Here is a 23,100-nt window from a genome sequence, read left to right on the forward strand (position 1 = left end):
TTCGGCACAATTACAGTGAACGCTTCTCTGTTTTTGTGAGACTTGAAATAGCAGAAATACCTTCACCCTACGGAGCTTCTGTGGCTCTTCCGTTCGACAATCTCTCCGGCATTGGAACCATCATCTGTTTTATCTTCAGTAACCTTCGGTCACGCTCTCAGTTGATTTTTCTCTAGTCGGCGCACTCATTTCCTCCATTACCCGGGCGGCACGGCGGCTGGCTGCTTGCCAAACAAATACGTGCGGCGCCAGTGTTCTGGGAATCCATCCTACCTGGCAAACCATCCTACGCGTTGTTTCTGCGCACGACACGAAATTCAGTGGCAAATTGTCCTACCTTTGTGAATATTAGCTAGAAAAATACTCTGACCGGTAAAATTAACTGCCAAACCAACCTACCTTTGTGAATGTCACCTACAAGCATACTTTAACGGGTAAAATGAAGTGGAAAACCATCATGGCTGTATGCATATGAGCTACAAGCATACTCTGATGGGCAAAGTTGGGTGGCAAACCATCATACCTACTTAAATTGATGCTGGAATTACTCTGTGACAGCAGAAATGTGCATAAACTACTTACGGTAGCATGTTTTGCCAAAGTAGGATGGTTTGTCAGAACACCGGCTTGGGACTTGTGCTGTACGTAATAAGTCACGTGACGTGACGCTGCGGCTGTGATTGGTTCGGCTCTGCGTTACTTAATTTGGATTGGCTGTTTTGTTTTTTGTTTTTTTAAGAGGACAAGAGATGAGGCCTATCGCAATAGTTTAATTTTTCTATCGAGAAAAAGTTATTTCGCAACACATATCGTTCTATCGCCCAGCTCTACCTCATTTCACAGGAAACTGCAGGAACACAGCAGGTTATCAGCAGAACCGTGGAGGACTTTTACGACCAGCTTTAGGAACGATCCATTTGATTTTGTGCTTTTACAAAACGACATCATCTGCATATAGCGATAGTTTCCGGCCTGTTTCTGTTACTCCATAACAGCAGCAGCCAGAGGATGTGAGATATTTCTGTCACGATTTCTGCTGTTTGCTTTTCTTTATAAAAACTAAGAGAGAAAAAATCCGCAGATTTGTGTTCAGTGAGTTAAAACAGATTCACGGACTTAACTACAGGTGGGTCAATCGTGCTTACTGAAATTCCAGAAAATTACTTCAGAACGAAATAATTTCAATTCTGTTCAGGTTGGTTCAGTTTGAGAATCAGAGAATCCCAACACCACCACAATCCCCCGTTAGCAAATATTTGGCAACGACTGAGAGGAAGAACCCTGTTTTATGGGTGATTGCAGCGTTATCACTGAAGTAGCTGACCCCATGTTGTTAGGGTTTACCTTCAACTAGGGGTGGGCGATAGAAACGATAGAAACCATATAAATTTGGCCAACGATAGAGATTTTGACTATACCGCTCTATCGCGATAGCGCATGTTGATGATGTCATCAAGCTGCGCCTGTTTTGGTCGAAAGCATCGCAGCGGCTAAAACCATTATCATCTGCAAATTATGGCGGGCGACAGTCACAGCAAAGAGATGAAGGACTTTTAAAATAAGGGGAAAGCCAAAAACTGCGCTTCCTCCACTTCCGTAACATTGATTCATTAATGTTGAATTCTCTCGCAGCTGCTCTGTTCCCATGTTGTTGCAGTATATTAATGACTAACCTCGTATTGTGGATGAATAATCTCAGTTGTTCCCCTGACTGAAGTTTGCCCGTGTACAGCATCCTGCTATGAGATTACATTTGTCCCAAACCACCAGAATCCCTCACGTTAACTTTTAATGAGTGGAAAAAAGTTGGCGTTCATCCTCCAGGTTCACTGTGCTAATATTATGCTAACATAGCTGTGTCACTAGCAATCACGTAGCACAACATGTTTAGGTGGAAACTAGCGAGCGTACTTCCTGTTAACTTCTAACTCCGTTAAATTGAATAAATTCTGTTTTCATGGATGTTAAACTTAATTGTTACACCTGCTAAAGCAGCAACGCTGATCGTGTTATTACAGATGAAAGAATTGTGTTGACATGAGTCACACCTGACGGGACAGGAAACAGATTACAGCCATGAATCAGAGCTCCGAGTCACGTCTGGACTGCTCTGCCCGAACACTAAACAACCCACGAGGGAACAGAGGAGTAGAACTACCAACCCACCCAGGAGAGTCACTTTGGATCTGACAGTAAAATCTTCCATTTAACAGAATGAAAGATGAAAGATTTGGACTTCGGTGATGTCTGGATGTAATTAGAGTAACTTTGACATGAACACAGACCTGCATCAGGTTCGCCTGCCAAACAAAGTAACGTCTGCTGCTCGGGGTAAATTAAACCGTGCATTTCAACAGCCCCGCACCAAACACAGCACTTCGGTCATCACGTCACATTATTACTCTTTCCTCACACTGTGCTCATGTACAACAGTCATTAATGGTGCTTTTAGCTCCGTTTGCCTGCTGGGTGTCATATCTCTCTCTGAAGAAATGCAGCTAATGATCGTCTGACAGCTGCAAGCTCACGATGACTCACAAACTATAAACAATCAAACTTTCCCATCATCAGCTCCAGTCCTCATCTCACCTCCTGCGTGGCCTCTGATCCAGGAGTCGTCACAATCAGCTCTGAAACTACAAAACTACCCGAGGTTTGATTCCAGCTGTGAGCTCGCTCGTCGGCGTGTTTGTTGGGCTGTGACGTTCGTGTCAACAGCTGGATTATCACCACTCGTATTATTTTCCATGAAAATGTTGTCCGCTGACTTCATTTACCTAATTATAACTAAACTCAGACGTCCATCTGTAAGTGGTTTATCTCAGTCTACCATTTCCACAACTTTATGTCACCAACCTCATGACAACATTTCAGCCAATCAGCATTCGGACTACGCACCGATGATGTGCTGCTCGCCCCCTGAAGGACCACACCTGTGCATTTCACATCATTCCTTTCTGTGTGTAGTCGAAGAACAATGCTAACCCACAATGACCACGAGTCTGACTTCAGACTCATGTTAACATGTTTAAGAGTTGAATCCTGCCAGGACCTCCTGATGTGACCGATGAGAACAGCAGGAACGATGAAGCAGACACTGATGAGATATTTGGGTCACAGGTGAATCGGCCTGTGGACAGAGCCCACAGTGGCAAACATTTCACCCACTGCTCAGCGTTTTACTGGAAAATAAAAGGATGACTTCCAGTCTCTTTCTCACAGTGAGGATTACAGAGTAATATTAACGATGCTACGTTGTCAGGTGTCGTAGGAACGGCATCAGAGATGGAAAAGTTGGATCAGTCCTGGGAAGCGTCCCTGGGAAGCCCAGCGTGTTCCCGTTTGTAACAGAGTCTGATGCTCCACCCGGAGGCAGCACGAATAAACTGAACATCAACATATGATCCGACTCGGGAGGCGTGAAAGCACCTGAAGGGAATATCGCCTCTTTAGCTGCTAAACGATCCTCAGCTGGTTCGTTGCCACCGAAAACGCCTTCCACGTCGTCCAGGCATCCCGTTACAACCTCGCTGTGATAAAAATACAGCTGCAGACGAGCATGTATGTTAACGTATGAGTGTGTGTGTGTGTGTGTGTGTGTGTGTGTGTGTGTCAGTAAACGGGGGGAGGTGGTCGGGTAGCGCTGTGTGTCAGGAGCCTAGAGGTTGCTAGGCAACGCCAGGGAAGGCATGTGCTACTGCAGGGGTTCCTCACATCTGCCCAGAACATGATGCTGCTGTTTATGCAGGTAAACCTGTTCAGCGTAGCCACACAGAGGCAGAGAGCGGGTCAGGGAAACCTGCACAGGTACGACACCAACACGGACCCCCGAGACTCCGAGCGCCACCTCGTCCTCGCCGTCAGATTCAAAGCACAGCTCTGGAACATTCACACATCGAGACGACACGTTAATGTAAAAACCCGCTCACGGCCGCTGCAGCCTTATCAACAAATCACCTCAGTGACACACACACGCGCTGCCGCATGTTCTTTATCACGACGTAAATCTGCTGGATGCGGATCGAGGGCGTTTCTGGACCAGATGTGAGCGTTTGTGCGCGAGCCGACACATGACGCAGCAGCAGCAGATCTCCTGTTGCAACTTTTACACATCAGCCAGCAGCGTCACGCAGCAGACGGCCCGATCAATACGTTCACCCCACACACACACACACACACACACACACACACACACGGGGGAGTGCATGACCGTATGAACACACGTGCTAGGAAATGAGTGACGCTGCACGCTGCAGCACCTCCCCCTACCTCCTAACCTTTGGGAGGATTTATTTTCCTCATAGGTGGGAGGTGGAGGAGCTGGAGGAGGGGGGGGCGACCTACCAGTAGGCGCCGGTGGAGCCGCTTGGTTCTCCTCAGGGTGCCCATGATGCGGCGGCCCATCTTTTTGGCGTACCACACAGAGTTGAGCATGTTGATGCCGCCGCTGCTGCTGCGCTGAAGGTGGTGTGTCGCCTCCTCTGCGCCTCCTCGCTCCTGCTGCAGGCTGCGGGGTGGCAGAGGTGGTGCTGGCTGGAGAACAGACGATGGGAGGGGGCTTCACTCCACCTTGGGTCCCCCCCCCCCACCCCACCTCCTCGTCTTCTTCCTCTCAGACACAAACAGGGAGGCTGCAGAGGAGCCGACGGAGGTGACCGGGAGATGAGCCGAACCGCGGTCGTCCTCTTCCTGTCAGCGGAGATAAACGCTCGTCATGGCGCGGGGGTGACGGGGGGAGAAAGCGCGGAGCCTCTGGGGGGGGATTAACGTGGCGACGGGGTGAGAGAGCATCGCTCGGCAGCCGGTCGGCGAGCCTCCGTCTGTGTGGAGCAGACAGCAACAGCAGACTGCAGGGCTGACGAGAGGACGAGCGAGAGAGAGAGCGTGTGTGTGTGTGTGTGTGTGTGTGTGTGTGTGTGTGTGTGTGTGTGTGTGTGTTTAAAGAGAGCGCAGGCAGGGAGGAAGTTGGTCCTCTGATCTCTTCTCTCTGCAGTCTGGAAGCCTCACAGTCTTCCTCCTCCTCCTCCTCCCTCTCAGCGGGGTTGGTCCAGCTGACCTTTGTCCTACTTCAGACTCCGAAAATGAGTCAGCAGGGAAGACTCCGAGTTTTCCCGGTGTGGAGATCACAGGAGTGGCGGTCACGACAGCACAGTGAGTTCATTTAGAGCAATGGTGGCAAACATGTGGTGCTGGGGCCAGAAACAGGCCACCCAGGGTCCAAATCCGGCCCACAGGAACATCAGAGATCAATGGACGTCTGCACGTATCAAGGAGACCACTTTTTATTTCTGTAGCACAGCATTGATATAATTTTGATAAATCTAGAATACAACATTTTTCTTTAGTCATTTAAATGTTATAGATTAAAAACTATGATTTATAACACGCAGCTGTAACCTGCACTCATCATTTGTTTTTAAATGGCTGTTATTATTCTGCGATTTTCACTTCATTACGTGATTTTGTACATTTTCCTTTTAAGGTCATAAACCTGAGAACAGGAAGTACAGATGAGTCCAAGTCTGTCACATGATGAAGCAAAGTGTCCGTTTCATTAACATGCACCGTCAGCATCAGAGTCACATCACTCTACGTCAGCTCTTCGTTCTTTACTGCCTGCTAAAAAAATATATCCGTATGTAAGTGGTGCTAGTCTGAAGCTGGGCCAAAATGTCCGTCTGGTTTTATCCACCTGCTCGCCTGCTTCCTTTTGTCCAAACGAAATAAATGTTTTCTTATTAAAGTATGGTGCATATACTGCATTTAAAACTGTCAAACAACTTTAATTTGTATAATTTTTACTAGATTGATATCAAGAGTCTAAAGTTGTGGTCATGTTCTTAATAAAACAAGACTTTCTGGTGAATCATGTTTGTCTCAATTTTAGTCCTTTAAAGGTTTTCTGCTGTAAGCGCCGTGTTGGGCCTGAGGTCACTGATGAAAACAGTGATTAAAAGCTTCTCTTACAGACACTAAACCTCTGACATGGTGTCCCACCAGGCTCTGCCCAGGACACGCCTTTCAAACAGTTACCTGATCCATAAGCCAGAGGAAACACACCTGTACGATGATGACACCCCGCTTCACGTAGCAGCTGATCCTGATGACCTGAGGCCACCGTGTCCTTTAAACCAGGCTGTGGATGAACCCCAAAGACCAAACTTCATTTTATACAAAGAGAAGAGAGCGATGAGTCAAAAGCTTCACATTTATTTGATCTTAAGATGAATTTAAGAGTAAATATGTTGAGTAGAAGTTCTGAGGTCAAGACTCTGAGTTGTACCGAGGTTTGGATTTTTCTTTGGTACTCAGTTTGTTGCACACTTTCACTGTTTCTCGATTACACGAAAACTAATGAACCAAAGTGGTACAAACGGGGCAAAAGGAGGAGCGCGTTTGGTCCAGATGCAGAACATAGTGTTTAAGGGAAGCATTGAAACCTGTTTGCAGCAGAAACCTTAGTTTCAGGAGAGAAAACCTCAGTAAAACATGTTAGAAATGCATTTTTTAAATAAATTAATAAATTATCTCACTGATGTGATGAAGAAGAAAACCTGGCACAAACTTTAAACTCATGTAAGTTTGTCTGCTGTGAGATCGGCCACTCGTGTTTCTTCTTACAGTGTATGAACCGATCATAAATGCTTAAATGAACACGTTTTCCCCGCCATCCACCGAGTTTCCCGCTCAGGAAGACGTCCGCACCGACATTGAACGGTTTCCCTGAAACTTCATAAAGCTTTAAATAGAGCTGGCCCGTCCTCCCCGGACCGACGTGCAGCGGAGACGATGAAGGAGCCCTCGTTTCATGAGCTCTGCTGCTAAATATACTTGAGAGCAGCTGTAAATCTTTCTGTTGGGGACGAAGAGGAGGGCAGCTCTCCATTTTATCATCACCCCCTCACAGTGTTACTGAAAGCCTCACTAAATCGTTCCTTGTCCTTCCGTGCAGGTTCACTCCTCCTCCTCCTCCTTCTCCATTTTCCTGCCGTCTGGATTTTCTTTGTCGACATTCATCTCCTGTGTTGCCATGGCGCTGCTGAGGACAGCGAGTCGAGTGAGAGGTGGAGAAAACGAGATGAAAAAAAAAATGAAAGGGACAATAAACACAGGGGCGTACAGTACGTCCTCGCGGCCCTCGCCGTCTTTGTGGGATGTGACAGTCCGTTTGCTGCGTTATCGCCGTGGAGGCGGTGGAGATAGCATCCACCTGCTGACGTCAGGCAGGGCGGCCGCTGCAGATCAAACGTTTAAGAAACAATGAAGAGCTGGATGAAGAGATTCCTCCAAAGAGTGTTGGAGGTGCTGAAGAGTCTGAGGCACAAACAGCTGCACTGATCAGGGCCAGAACCCCCCCCCCCCCCCCTCTGTTCTTTATCTTTGGACAGTTGCAGGTAAAACATGTGGAAAACAAATCAGTGACATTCAGTAAAGCTGCGGGACAGCGGGAATCGAACAGAGACCTGCTGCTGACTCATCGGCACGCCTGCCAACACAGGAAACTCCTGCAGTTTGCAAGACCCTCAAACTTCACTACAGATAAGTTGTGCACACAGCCAAGTTTGCGGTTTGGTCTACCGTTGCTCACGTTTCCTGCACTCTGCACATTTCACTCTCAGCTCCTGCTTCACCACCAAACGTACCACAGCAACCAGTGAGTCGAGATGTGTGCGGCTCTTTGCATGTGCGACATGAAGACTTACAGATTTCACAGGTGTGAGCTTGTAGAATGAATACCTGTTAATGCACACACTGAAAACAGAAACGTCTCCTTTAGGTCACGCTGAAGACGATGTTTAGTCCATTTAAATCGACCTCGGGTTAGAGGTTGGTGCGGGTCGTTTGTGCAGGTGTGATTGAAAACAAACCGAACCAAAGCTACAGGTTTACAAACTCATCGACCGGATCAGAGCAGAGCAAACGACCCACAGGTGAGAAAACGGCCTGAGATCACTTGTGTGACTCAAAACATGCAGGACTTCATCTGCACTGAGTCACTGAGACAGTCAGCTATTACACCATCACCCTTTAAAGCCGGTCGGAGCAGCACGCTCCGTTTTGGTAACCATTTTTAAATCCCTGTAGAACCAGAACCACGTAGCTAGCTCAATAATTTTTTTTTTGCATATGAAACCGGAGGAGTTGTACTTACATCTGATGCCATCAGCTTGTCCTCGGTCACGGTTTCCTTCCACATAAAGCTTTGCAAAAATTACATAAAAAGCACTTGCAGTAACAAAACTTAATATTCCAGAAACACGCTTTACCGATCAGCTGTTTGTAACACTTCCTAGGTTGGAATAGACGTCAGCGCGAACTATCGCATGTCCACCATTTCCTGGCCGAAACCGAAATGTAGTTTTGTTTTGTTTTTTTACTTATGGGCCTTATAAGCCTATACTGGTGTTTTTAAAAGTCATGCTGGACTTCATGCTTTTCTGAATAGTTGCTGGGATGCTTAGAACTGAAATTGCACTGCTTTAAATAGTTTATTTTGATGCACGTGCCGTTTTCTTTGCAAAATTGCATTATAATATTTATTTTTGTTTTTTCTGCAGTATATAAAAATTGGTGTATCTAAAAAATAGAACTATGAAGACACTCAAAATAAATTTGCTGTTGCTGGAAACTATTTTTTGCAACTTTTCTGTATTTAAAGTTTTGAGGGATAAGCCTCTTAAATTTCTCCAAGTAGAAATATGTGTAAAAAAACAAAAAACAAAAACGATTTTCAATTTTTTTTGTAGTTTAGTGCACTTTTTTGCAATTTATGTAGTTACTGTGGACTTAATGCAGACATATTACTAAAATTTGGGCTGTAACGGTTGTATTGATATATAGCAACTTGAAATGCTCCCACAAATGGCTCCACAACATGTAAAAATATAAAGTAAGCTCTGGCGGACTTGGTTCTATGGCAGGGTTAAACACCAGAATTAGCATGTTAGCAAGCTGTACGGGTGCATCACACAGACACCGGCTCACTGACGCTCAGTAACCTCCAAATACAATCCTAACAGTTCCCCAGCGCTCGCGCTCAGACTTCTTGGACGGCCTGTTGGTACACTAACCTCACAGCAGCCATATTACTGTCAGCTAATGTCACTAAACACGCTCCAAAACACTCCCACAGCACAAACACGCACAGAGCTAGCAGCTACAGCCGCCTGTGTCACCATCCACCTGTCAGCCAAAGAGGCCACGCCCCTAAAAATGCTAATTTATTACAGTTTAAACATGTGAGTTTTTACCACAGAGCAAATCATTTGTAATCAGAGCACGTCGTGCTTCAGATAGGTGTGAAACATGATGGCGATGTGAAATAATACAGCAGTACCAAGAAAACAACCCGGCGGGACAGGAAGGTGAGGGGTGGGGGTTTACCTGGATCGGGGGGTAAGGGTTGGAGGAGCAGGAGGGGAGGGGGCTTTCCTCTCCGTGGGGGTAGAGAGTGGAGGACGTAGGGGAGGGGAGCTCCGGGTGATGCTGTCCTAAAGTTGAGCCGTCAAAGATGCACTCCAGAGACGCTACCTAAAGGACAGAGGAGCAGAGGAGGAGACACGGCGGCTCGCTCAGACACGGCAGGAGGAGCGTCACAGACAGACAGGCACGGAGGAGCGCTCAGGGAGGCGTCTCCGTACGGATGAAGGTGACATGTTTCTACACTGAACGACCAAAACAACACAGCAAACACTGGACAGACAAACATGGTTCCCTCTGATTGGCTAGTGCACTCGTCTCCACCACCTTTCTGCTTTAACGATAGTCGCAGACACCTCCACCCCCGGGGGCCGCACACATGCGAGACCTGATCCAAGACTTTCGGTCAGCAGGACCTTTTACCTTCGTTCATCTGCAGATTCAAACCGACACTCTGTAATTTACATCAACTTCCTCTGAGTGCACTTCCTGTCAGAGGGCAGATTCACCCCATCATGTGATGTTACTGCAATTTAACATTTTCTGAACAATTTGTACTATTGTGCAAGAACATACTGTGATTTATCACTATTTTAAACTGAAGTTAAACTTTGTCAGTTCAGTTTTATTTATTTATACGGCGCCAAATCACAGCAACAGTCACCTGCAGGTCCTGTAAGGCAGACTCCACTACAATAACTTCATCTAACAGCATAATGGTTCTCACTGCAAAATGAGACTGACAGACATGGACACAATGAACGTAGCACAGTCAGTTTAACCTTAACCAACAATTTACTGTGAGAAATCATAGAAAATCACATCTCTGTTGCAGTCTGTCCACACAGAGGTTCACATGTAGTTGTTACACGAGTTTGTCTGTTCTACATGAATCTAGCAGGATGCCTGCAGCTGCCTGACAGACTCATTCAGACCCAACCGGCTGTCTGCGTTTGTAAAGTAGATGCACTCATTTGCAAACCTTTGACAACGAGTGCAGTCAGAGTCAGACTGCCACTGTTTGCAGAGAGGTTGCCCTCTCGCTTGTAGTATTCAGACTGCACACAAAATATTGCAATGCTTTGCTGTTTCGATTTTTCACCAGCCTGAAAGGTTAATGCTGTAAAACGGGATGTTTTCATGCACGCTACCATCTTTGGCTAACCCCGACCAATCAGAAGTCACTGCCTAAAGACAATTTAGTGCTTTTAGACAGTTGGGCCCAGCTGAGAGACTGAGGGACTGTAGGCACTTAAAGCCTGGCTGCTAATACAGAGAATAAGCTGTATTATTTTTATCTTAATATTCATGACAAACTCTCGATGAGCTGCAGCAAATATACAACTCTAGGCTGATAACTGATTCTATTTATTGAATTTTTGGTTAATTTCCACCAAACAAAGAAAAATTATTGTTAAAAGGGACGATTTGAACATCTCGCCAGAGTTAAACTCAGAGCTGGACATCATCTCGCATACCGATGTTTACGCACACAGAGCGCCTCGATGGTTTGAATCTGTAGATGAGACCTGACGAGAAGAATAACAGAACATCATCAGAGTCTGAACATCATTACAAATGAGGTCAGATCTGCTTTAAGAAGAAATCTGAGGGAGAGGAATCACAGAAACCTGAGAGTTCACAGGTGAGCGAGCGATAAACTGATAAGGAGGACAACGAGGAGGAGGAGCTTTGATGGATAACGGCGTGACCACAGGTCAGGAGAAGATCAGTGATCAATGAGCCTGCTGAGGTTTGTCTTTTTTATTCAGGTCGATTTATTCAGTAGAAACAAAAATGGGTCAAACATTTATGACTTGATTGATTCTGCAGCACTTTCTGGTTCATTTCTGTTACTTTGAGGCTTTTACTGGACGGCAGGCTGAACCCTCTCAGAGACGAGTCCGTCACACTGTCAGGACCGAACACACGAGTCCGAATCAGGCGTGAACGCTGCTGCAACACACGTGTGGAAAACCACATACAACAGGGACACACAGTGAACAGGTGAAGGCTACAACACATTACAATAAACCTCCAACTACACCACAGAACTGCAGCCCAGAGGCCGACGTTAGCTCACACACAAACCAAAACAGCTTTGACTTCATTCTCCTCATCCAGTGTTTAACATCTGGCCCAAAAAAGCCTCATCGAGATCGGTTTCTCTCTTTAGATCAACTAAAACTTTATCGCCTGCACTGAGCGGATCTTTCTCCAACCCTCGGACCACGATGGACTCACGTGAACAGAGTTTTTTATTCATGCCTTCTGCTCTCTGAGGCTTATCTGACGCTGGTCCGACTGTTTCAGCGAGTTTGGCTGGTCAGATGTGAGAATGCGCGTCCTTCCCTTCGATCGACGGAGCGTTTGAACCGTTTGCAGCTCGACTGTTTCGTGTTCGCTGTTTTTTCTTTCCTTTTCTTTTTAACGGTAATTGTTTCCTGCATAGAAACAAAGTTTAGTGGAGTTTCTTCTCACATCATCTCAAATCTTTATACCAAACACAGTGCTCCTCTCAGCTCTCCACAGTTACTGTGGTGCATTTTTATTCCAGGAGTTCCAGATGTTCACGTGAACCTGTGTTGGCGTGAGCCGTGTTTTCAGCACGAGCAGATTCCCAGTTTTGACGCTGTGGACGCCGATGTTAAGCGTTACTTTGACATAATTATGTCAGCCGCTGTCTGAACTATGTGGACGTGCCTTATCTTTAAAATTAACGAGCTTTTTATTCTGTTTCAAAGAACAAAGCATCAAAAATCTGACAGATCTCGAAAGTCTTTAGAATGAACACAAATCTTTCTATATTAAGAGAGATTATAAAACATGACTTTGTTTTCATTTCCCTCGTTCATGTGATTTATGATGTAATACCCTTCACAAACACTGGGAGGCAGTCACCTACAGATTTCATACAGATCTCATATTTAAAGCACGAGACATTAAAAAGAAATTAGAGACATTTTTGAGATTTCTGTTAAATAAGGTTTAAATAAGAGACTGAAGCCTCAAAGAAAGTCGGGTTCGATCCACCTGGTGCGGCATCAACACCCTCTGTGAGGGCGCTTTGGCCTCGTGCTGCAGATGATCTGATCTCCACACGATGGCAGCAGAGCTCCATCTGCGAGTCACAGCCACCCAGCTTTGATCTGATCCCATGTTCTCCGTTACCACGAGCAGTGCAGCGTGAAACGGGTCAAACCTCCGTGAAATATCACATCTCAGCTAATCGGAGATCGGATTAATCAGCTCTGAGCACGAAACACGGAGGCAGATTTCAGGCAGGAGGCCTTTCCGTTTGTTCTCTGGCGCCGCTGCACACTGATGAGGAAACACATTTATGTGACAATCAGCTGGAAATACAGCGACATCTCACCGAAGCAGCCTTTGGTTTTTATTTAAACTGATCTTTTATTAAACGATTTATTCATCAAACATGGGAAGAAAAAGTCATTTTAATGACTATTTATAATTCATCACCTTCTTTGTCAAGAACGGCTTAAACTGAAGGTTATTTTCTGTATCCGCTTTATTTTTACAAACTTAAAGATAATTTCAAACGTTTTGAAAGCGTTAAAGAGATTTTCAGTCTTACTTTAACAGCTCGTCAGAAAAAAGCATCTTTCTAAATACTGTCCACTTGTCCCTAATTAATCGGCCAAGCTACAAAAACACTGGATCCTACACTTCCCATAATGCACCGTGACAGCTCTTCTCCACAGACGACGGGCACACACATTAACGTGGACGTGTGGAGTTGGTGAAATGCTCCTTTAACGGCACACACAGTCGTTATGAGAGTAACGTGGAGGCCCGAGCGGCGACAGACACAAACACAGCGGGCGCTGACAGAAGCAGCACGAACAGGAGGCAGAGTCACATGACTGGGAGCACGCCAAATTCCCCTGGTCGAGCTTCCAGGACGGCGAGAAACAGACCGAGCGCGATCTGGTTTCCAAACCGAGGCCCGGCTGTGAGAGAAGCTGCTCACATCACACGAGGAAAGTGTTTAAATATCAGCTCGTGCTTTTGTCCTGAAGCGTTTGAGTCACCTAAATTATTTTCAGACTGGGAAAATCCGGGAAACTAGTAGGAAGCTCTAACTGGGCGTTCCAGCAGCCAGGGCTGCTACTTCCCTCTCAATGTTTGGATGAAACATCAGGAGCTGGATGAATCCATGTTTGACAGAATTTCTGTCCTTTCACATTTATGATCGCACAGCTTTGATTCTGTTCATGGAAAACTTTAGGAAGCGTCCACTAGTGGGAACTCCTGGACGGCCTCAACATCGAGACCCCAAACATCTAATCCTGTAGGTTTACCTCAAGGGGAATTCTCAGGCTCCGCCCACAATACCATGCAGTGATCTCACCTGGACTTTTACCTGCTGCAGCTGTAACACTGAAACGTGGACCAGAGGAATTTGAAAGGTGTGTGATGGCGTGATGACAGGAAACAGGTGTGAGCTTCAGAGCAGCGTCAGCATTTTAATGGGTCACATGATGCAACACATACAAGCAACAAGCCTCATCCTCCACGTGTGTGTGTGTGTGTGTGTGTGTGTGTGTGTGTGTGTGTGTGTGTGTGTGTGTGTGTGTGTGTAAAACAGATTAAGACATTTATACTCATTTTATGACAAAAACCTGCTTCGTCGATTGATCGACTGATTAATGCGGCGACTGATTGGTGTGAACACATAAACACGAAAAGTCGCCATCAGGAAACAAATGTAAAGACATGAGAAACACATGAAAACATTTAACTTCACTGGCATTTTAACAAACTCTGGTCAGAATATCAGGCTCGTTCGTGCACCATGAAACGTTCCCGTTACATGAATATTTTATGAGCTGAAATCTTGGATTTTGCCTGAATGTTGGCTCAGCCAGGTCTTTTCAGAAGGACCGTTGGACTTAAAAACATTACATTAAAAACCTCCAGAAGCAGGTTTTCACTGAAACTGAGAGCAAGCTTTTTATTTGCTGCAGCTACAGAACATAATGCTCATCAATGATCTGACTGTGACGGACGTTTTAACGTCTGAAATGAAGGCCGTGGCTCGCTGACTGTTTGAAAGAGAAGCCAGTAAAGTCGCCATTTGGACCAATGAGAGAGACGGGAGGCTGAGACAATGCCATCTCCTACCTTCATCGGTGAGATGTGAGCGTGGGTGACGTAGCCGTGCACATTCTCGATCAGGGAAAGGTTCTTCTCTGCTACCTGGACCAGCTCTGGGCCCCCCGCCTCCTCCGTCAGCTGGGGGGAGCTCTGGTCCTGGGGGGACGAGTCCTCATCGTGGTGCCTGTACTTCTGCAACAGGAAAACACAAAAATCAGCAAAACGGGGCCAACAGCAATGCAACAACAACTCTAGTTCAATGAGTTGAACCGCTATGAGCAGCGACAGCGGGGAGGAAGAACCACCAAAAGAATCAGGCTCGGGGAGGAGCAGCTGTCACGATTATACACGACACATCTTCATGAAACTCTCCACTCGAGCGCAACAACAGTGCAGGCGGCTCCACCATGTGGTGAGAATCAGTAATTACGGGTTCATTATTTACAGAGAAGAAAACGCAACAAACTAACAAAACAAAAACCTCAGCGTAAAGAAGGGAAAACAAAGCGATAAAAGACAAACAAACCAGCAGAGACATATTTAAAACCTTTTTTGTAATAAATTTTAAACCCAAACATGAGCTACCCTGCTTTTCTGTGTTTCACCTTTCTAAACAGGCAGTTTTTGGTCAGTAATGTGACCCACGGGTCCACAGAGCCAAAATTCTGGGGGCTCTGATTGGCCTTGGTGAGCTGGAGGTGTCACCAAGTGAGTTTGTTATTCCCAGGAAGGAATTCAGAAAGAAGGCCAGCGTGGCAGAGCCGATCAGCCACTAACCAGAAGGTCGGTGGTTCGATCCCAGGCTGCTCCAGTCTGCATGCCAAATATACTTGGGCAAGATACTAACCCATGTTGCTCTCCGATGCATCCATCGGAGTGTGAATGTGTGTGAATGTTAGATACTTAAGCTTAGAAGTGCTTGTGTGAATGGGTGAATGAATTAGTTGTGTAAAGCGCTTTGAGCGCTCAGACAGAGTAGAGAAGCGCTATATAAGAACCAGTCCATTTAAAGGATAATCCTTCTCTGACCCTCTGACTGCTTTTCTCAACAAAAGGAGGTGACTCACTGCTCGTCAGCACCAAACCCTTGTGACTGAATCATCGGTGCAGGTGAAGAAAACCTGTGCAAGAGAAGAAACTCAAGTCCCAGAGTGCACCTCTCCAACAAACATCCAATCACAGCTTGGGTCTCTGTTGTGGTCAGAGCTCCAGTCGGTGTAGTTTATAAAATAAAAACGAGGATATAAATGGAAAAAGAGCAGAAGTCCTCCTCGGAGGCCTCGTCCGTTGATCGGCAGCCTTCACATCTTGATGAGTCAGAGCTCTCCAGTCTTACTCATCTGTTTTCTGGCTTCGGGAGGAGAGACGCTCAGTGTGACAGGTGAACGACTCGACGGTCCTGCACAGACGCGCTTACGTAACCAAACCGAGTGATGGGCACTTTTCAGAGCGCCGACTCGCTGAGCGGGAGGAGGACATCAGAAACCTGAAGGACATCACGGAGGTGTAACAGGAATTCAACCGACTGAAAACATTTCAACCAAAAACTAAGATTGCAGGATTTATTGGTTTCCTAAATTCATAAAGTTTCTGTATGAAAGTAAGTCTTTCTTTTCCCCATTAAAAAAAGAAAAAAAAACCCAGTGAAGGAGCTACGGACTTAAACGCTTCAGCAGCCAATCACGTTGCTCGATCTGAGGGCAGTGGTAACATTGTTGCAACCTTCCGTCTGTGTCGGCCTGACTTTAAGAAACACTTTTATGGACTAAATTCGTCTCCAGTCCACTGAGAATTAAACAGCTGAGACAAACTGTGAGAACATGCAGGCAGCTCGCCCACGCTCAGGAAAATAGAAGTTAATGCAGCTCCAGTAAGTGCTGCGAAAGTAAAAACACTCAGTCCACCATCTGAGGCTCGGCTAAAGAAACATCAGCGCGTTTTTATTATTATTTCATCTCAACACTTCGAAGAGTCTTTGAGGAGTCTGAAAAGAAAAATGCGAGTGTTTCTAATTGAACACGAGGAGCGTTAAACGAGCCCCAAAGGACAAGAACTAAATTCAGAAATGAGAGTGAGACCAACAGAAGTCGATTTAAAAGACTGGATACGTGTGAATCCCGACCTCAGAGACTAAAACAGTGTTTGTTTCAGTTCTAAAGAAAGTCAAACTGTGCTCAGCTCCAACATAATGATGAGTGTGGCTGATAAATGGAGACAACACCAGCGCAGCTTTGGAGGGTTACCGACGCCGGGCAGTGTCTTCTTAGGCTCGTATACACACAGCAGCACAGGAAGCGTTTCAGGTCACATGACACAAACAGACACGTATGATCACAGCTCTGGTTTAGCCACAGTTTCATTTGTGCTGTAACACTAAACAGTTTCTTTATAACTGCTGAGCTACTCCAACGCTTACATCCTCTTCACTCACAGCTGGATCGGCATTTCTCAGCCTCAACGTCTTATTGTTTGGTTTTAATATCGGAGCAAAGAGAATAATGCAGAGAAAATCCAAGGGTTTGAGCTCTCTGCTGGTTTTCATTCTGCCTGCTTCAGAGTCGGAGAAATGGTTTCTGAGGAAATCCTCGGCTTTCAGGGGCTGTTTTCACTCAGGGATTTTAAAGAGGGGGAATTATTCAACTTTAATGGGTTAAAAAGGGGGGGGAAAAAATCAGGAGTAACCTGAGTACATTTATAACGTGCTGACAGGATCTCGGGATGATTTCAGAGCCGGGTGTTGGCTCCAGTGTTTTGGCTTTTTCTCGATCAGGGTCTCAAACACTGATCCCGCTTTGCTGCTGTCGGAGGTTTTGCCGTGAGGCAGATTAGTGAAACCCTGACGGCGCTCTAAGAACCTCGGAAACTTTCAGCAGCAACTTCAAAGACATGCTAAGCTGCGGCTGAACGGGATTATCCCACGCCTGATTGGCTGTGGGCCGGATCAGCCGGCAGGTCAGAGGCTGAGCTGTTGGACGAGCAGCGCCTCAAACTGCAGACCTCCCATCATCGCTGAGGGCCTGAACCTTTAACGCCTCCGTCCTCCCGATCCCTCGGCTGACCGGCGCAGAGCCAGCAAACAGCGCGAAGGGCAACACCTCCGTTCATCAGGCTGAGAGGCGCCAGCCGGCCAGCGTTTGGTGAATTCAAGAAGGACGACGACAGCTGGCACAGAGGCGGCAGCGGCACGCAGACGACACCCACAGATGTAGAGTGTGAATCTGAACAAGTCTGAGGCACAGCGACTCATTTCAACTTCATAACAGCACCAAAACTCTGGTGTCAACACGGCCTGGTCTAAACCATCCACACCACGACTTCCAGCTGCTGAGTGCCATCACATTCTTCAAAAACCTCAGTCTCATTTGAAATGTCTCTGATGCAGCTCTCAGCAGCATCGTCAGATTCATGTTTCAAACTACAGCAGTCCCCCTGATGTCGGTGCAGGTGCCTCCATCACACCTTCATCCTGTCAGACTGGCTGAATTACAGCTGAGCTGCTGTTACAAAACCTGTGTAGGTCTGTGAGGCTGCAGGAAGCCTGACTGTGAGCTGATGTTTCTCAGATCCAGCAGGAAGTCCAAATGGAAATGAGGTCGAGGCTGCGTCGGCAGCAGTCGGATCTGCACAGACATGGAGTCTGATGCTGACCTAACCAGACTGCCGGCTCTTTATGGAGGAACCGGCTGTGGAGGCGTCAGCTTTTCTCTCACTGTCACACACAGGCTGAGGATGGCAGGACACACAATTCTGATCAGAGGAAGACCAAAACAAAGATGCAAAAACTAGCAGCAGATGGCGTGGTCCCCACAGAGCTCCGATCTCTGCATCATGAAGCCGGTCTGAGAGGAGAGACACATGATTAGCCCAGCTGGGACAAACACAGAGGAAGGTCGCAGGAAGCTCAGCGCTCAGACATCCGGCCGTGAGAAGCAGCTCGAACTGTCCAGTCTGAGATGATCGTCCTGGAAAAACACTGGAGTAGTTTCTGTCTCCGAGTCGTGTTCAGCACTCTTGACTGCTTCCACCAAACCTCTGTCATTTTATCAAACTGAAGCTGTGATTTCTGCCTCCACGCCTGCTTTAACTGCTAAACAATGCAAGACACCGCTCAGCTGTTAATGACAGCACCACACAGAGGACTGTGTGTGATGTCACGACCACTGTAGCTTATTCTATGGAAACGAAACAGTTTTCTCCTCGTCCACTGAAAACATGGATGATGCCGCCATGAGTCACCCGTCGACTTGCTGAAGCTCTGAAGGTTCAGAGTAAGGTCGCTCCAAGGACTATATTTAAAACAAACCTGTGTAAACTTCAGAATAAGTGGATAAATAAGTGGATTAGCTCAACTCTTCTAAACATGCACAGCCTGGCTGCTTATGAATACAGTGATGAGGGAGGCGTCAGCTCCAGAGACCAGGCTGTAAACATCTTTATTTCTGCTGGAGCCTCTAGTGGTCATTAGAGGAACTGTCACCCAGTGTTTGGATCGGTCTTTCTGGGTCACTTTAGTTTGCTCACTTATGACTTACAGCCAGGCCTGCTGTTTCTGTGCATCAGAGCTTAAAATCATCAAACTGAGGACAAAATCAGAAAAAACCCAAACTGAACAAGACATGACCTTCACAAGCTAAAAGGTTTTAACTTATTAGCAACTTTTTACTGTTTTGGGCTCTGCGCGGTTTCAGGTCAGCGGTACAAACGTTACGCTGAGCGGCGAGCAGGCCTCGTGCTGTAACTCAAACATGTCTGCTGACGTGTTTTTGACCTCTCTTCAGATGGCAGTTTGCTGTCACACCTCACAGTGAAACTGAATCTTGCTGCTTCAGCCTGAAGATCATCACTAATACGAACACTTTCACTTCAGTTAATCATTAAAAATAATGATTCGCTGCAGAAATCTGAAACGCAGATAACCTCGATTATGAGGAGGAATAATTTCACGGGTGCATGATTACCGTGCAGCTGGACGAGACTCGTGTTAAGCGCATGCTGCCAATCACATCGTCTGACTCACGCTTCTGCAGAACGTCCACCGATCACCTACAGCTGCACGGCCTCTGTACCTGCGTCCCCGAACAGCCGGAACCCCGGCGACGGGAGACCACCGCTGAGATGAAAACTTTTAGATTTACATTTTCATGAGCTTCTGTGACAGCAGCTGCTCGCGAGGTCAACAGTCGCACGAGTCTAAAGTCAGAAACTTTGTCCAAACGCTGACGTAAGGCGAACATGTCCACGAAGAAGTGTTTTCACCATGGAAACCGAACCTGCTCCAGAGAACATTATGTTGTTATGGTAACAGATGAGCAGGTGTGGAACCACATCCTGCAGACTCTCAGAAGCAACTTTACTCCAGCTTTCTCTTGTGTGGTTTTGCTTCATGTGTGATCCTGGAACTGACCTGATATCAGATATTTGTAATCAGAGCTTCAGCTGGAAGAATAAACCGTCTCACACGCGTCTGAACTTTCACTTAACGGAGTATCTGCTGTAATCTCCGACTCCTCCACAGCTAGGATAAACCCCGGGCAACTTATCCAGTTGATAACCGCTTCGTGTGACCTCTCAGCCCGATTGATCGCATTGGGCTCAGCGAAGCCAGAGAAGGAAAACACATCGTGGTGAGCGCGCTCTGTAGCGCTGTGGCCTGATTATGTCGTTTGAGTATTTGAAAGCAGGAAGTGAAGCTGAACGCTGGTGTGCGGGCTGATTAACTCCTGCTTTAATTACTGGAGTAACTGCTGGGATTCCCTCCACAGATTAACACAGATTACGTGACCGAGGGGAAGCACCGCTGACGGTTCAGCATCTTCAGCCTCCTGCTTCCTGCACAGAACTGAAAAATCAGCTGAGACAGCTGGGAAGGGACCGGACAGAAGGGGCCAGGTCACATGACCAGGAGCCCAGGGGACGCGATGACTTGCAGCTAAGGCGAGGTCGGGTCGCCCGCCGCCGCTGTCGGGGCATATGGTGCTGAAGAGCAGATAAAAGTGAGGGCGGCAGCAGCTGAGGTCAGCGTAGAGAAACGCTCCTCTGCAGCTCAGATCGAAGGCTTCACCAAGGCGCCACAGCACTTGAGGAACAGCGACGTTACTCATCACTCGTCCTGGCAGGAAACAGGCTTTTGTTTTTGAGTGGGTTCAGCGAGATTCCTAAACCTAAAATAAGAAAATCTCTCCGTTAGAGCTGTGAACTACAAGCACGTAAAGTCTGCACGTCTGCACCGGACAAAGCTTTAAAGGCTTTGACTGCACGACAGTGCCGCCGATTTTCTCGTTAACAGTCATCAAGTCGAGTTACACCAGCAAACAGTGAGAATCCAGCAGAGTGAGCGTTTGTGTTTTCTCTGCTTAGAAAACGCTAACGGCTCTTCCTGTCCTCAGAAACGCTGATCATCGATCCTGTTACCTTTTTCAGAGCCTGCTCCATCCACAGACTGTAATCCACTGAAGCCACGGCTGTGTGTGAAACCTGTCAGCTTACATATAAACTATCTGGCAGAGAGCAGCACGGGGAGTCTAAAGGTCGCCACAGCTCGACTCCTCTGAGGTTAAAGTTTAGTTACTAATTATTCATAGTTTTCAGCCATCTCTCCTACAAACATTTTAAAGTCATCATCAGGGTTGTTTTTTTGTTTTATTGGTCAAAGATTCCGTTTCCACTGCAGGCGCTGCTCTGACCTGACCTGTGACTGAACACGAGAAGCTTCTGCTCTGCTTAATCATCCAGGTAGCTGCATGTTCGAGCAGTTCGAGCTGGATGTGAAGCGGCAGTCGGCGAAGCATCAGGCAGCTGCAAGCAGATCGAAGCGCTGCGACGCTCACACGCAAACCAAGCATCAGGTCACAGGTTCGAATCCCTCTGCCCGGGCCCACATGGGCCACATTCAAAGAGAAATAAAGGTTTGAAGCAGCGCTGCGGCGTAACGTCAGAGGGTCCATCAGCGAGACGCCGAGCCCACTCACCGTGGACCGCGGCACAAATGGAAGTGTGGACGTGGGAGGCAACGGGGAGGTTTCCACTGATGACACTCTCTGCATGAAGAGAGCTTCCTCCTCTCCTCCTCCTCCTCATTTCTCTGAGAGCTGTCGAGGAGGAGGAGGCGGCACAGCGCCGACTCCTGCCTGCCAAAAGCTGCTATAAATAGGAGCATCACCGCAGAGAGGATGTAGCAGGATGTTCAGGACGAGGAGGAGGAGGAGGGCTGCTGGATGATTCAGGGGGTGATGAAGAGGAATGCAAAGAGGAAGATAGAAACAACCGACGGAGGACTCACTCACCACCACCTAACTGGAGGACTTTGCTGTTTGTGTCGTTAAAAGCCGCAGAGCAGAACAGAAAAACACGCTAAGCACACGCTGCTGGTCTGAGATCAGATTTACTGCCCATTTATTTAGCTTTTAAACATGCTTTCTACACGAGTGAGGTAAAAACTCAAAGGACAGTTTATTAGGTACACTGTTTGGCTGCAATCTACATGTTACAGTCACTGATAGGCCAAACAGAAGCTCTGTGATTCAGGCCCTTCATCAGGACCCACAGGGCTGTGTGATCAAAGTGAGATGACTAAATTAAACAAGCCTGCGACGACACGAGATGGTAAAAACCAGTGTTCATGAGCTGTAACTGGTTTCAAGCAGCGTCTGACCCACAGGGTGACAACTCTGTAAAGTTCACCTGCACTTTTTGAAGTTTCCTCCAGTGAGCGATGATAAAAACATCCAGGTCCTGGTCTTGTTCCTGCTCGTCTGTGCCACAGACGTTAAACTGGTGCAGTGTATCGACGGCCTGAGGCTCCAGACTCTAAATCTGCAGTTTTTCAGGGCTGGAATTTTAAATTCGTCTCTTCTTCCAGCTTTATTAATAACATGTGAAACGAGCTCATTAATATGCGCTCTGTGAAGAGCAGAAGGTCCTCATACGTCGCTCTCGTTTGAATCTGACAGCCGTCGGTCTGATCTGTGAATCGAGATGATCTCACAAACCCGGAGAGACGGCCGTTCAAAAGTCTGAAAATGGGTTCAGAAAAAGACAGCAGCTCCCTAAATACTCGACGCCACAATGATTGATAACTTCCGGCACAATGTATCGAGTGAGTGGCTGTGAGAGCGGTCGATGGCAGCCGATCAATGGGACTTAATTAAGACTAGTCTGTGAGTCTAGCTCTGTGAGCAGAGCAGACGTGTCGGCGGCGGCGGCAGCTCGCACTCCGACCGTCTCCATGTGAACGTCTAAGCTCCTGATTTATGAGCATCCCGATCCCGACAGATTAACACCAGATTCCAATCAAACCCTGATCCACACGGGAGTAATCCGAGCAGCTCCTGAACCACAGCTCAGAGGTCAACACGCTGCTCCACATGATACCACAAACCCCTCCCCCTCCTCCTCCAGGCGATGGGTTATTGTCCAATCAAAGCCCAGAGGGCCAAGAGGTCAACTGGGACAGACGCTGCTCTGAGTCTGAATAGCTTCCGCTACTTCTGCTGTGACATCACCTGAGAGCCAGTCAGGTCATAAACGGGAGGACACCGCCAAATTAAAAGCACCAACTTTAAA

The 23,100-nt window shown here is 47.1% G+C and overlaps 1 protein-coding gene across 10 annotated transcripts in view; it reads right to left on the bottom strand.

Moving 5' to 3' along the window:
• Positions 1-23,100, bottom strand: part of LOC102292558 (disks large homolog 1) — a 100,440-nt gene that overhangs the window by 25,182 nt on the left and 52,158 nt on the right. For 7 of the 10 annotated variants that reach the window (XM_005945796.3, XM_042213579.1, XM_014341186.2 and 4 more), the window contains one exon: positions 14,566-14,730. In XM_005945796.3, coding sequence (XP_005945858.1) covers positions 14,566-14,730 — 165 coding nt within the window. Of the gene's footprint in view, positions 1-9,384; positions 9,532-14,565; positions 14,731-23,100 lie in introns of all 10 variants that reach the window. The other 3 variants (XM_005945790.3, XM_042213577.1, XM_005945791.3) reach the window with 1 other exon arrangement.

This window comes from Haplochromis burtoni, unplaced genomic scaffold (assembly GCF_018398535.1).
Source record: "Haplochromis burtoni strain Fernald_Lab_line unplaced genomic scaffold, NCSU_Asbu1 Contig_455, whole genome shotgun sequence".
In the NCBI taxonomy this organism is placed as follows: domain Eukaryota; kingdom Metazoa; phylum Chordata; class Actinopteri; order Cichliformes; family Cichlidae; genus Haplochromis; species Haplochromis burtoni.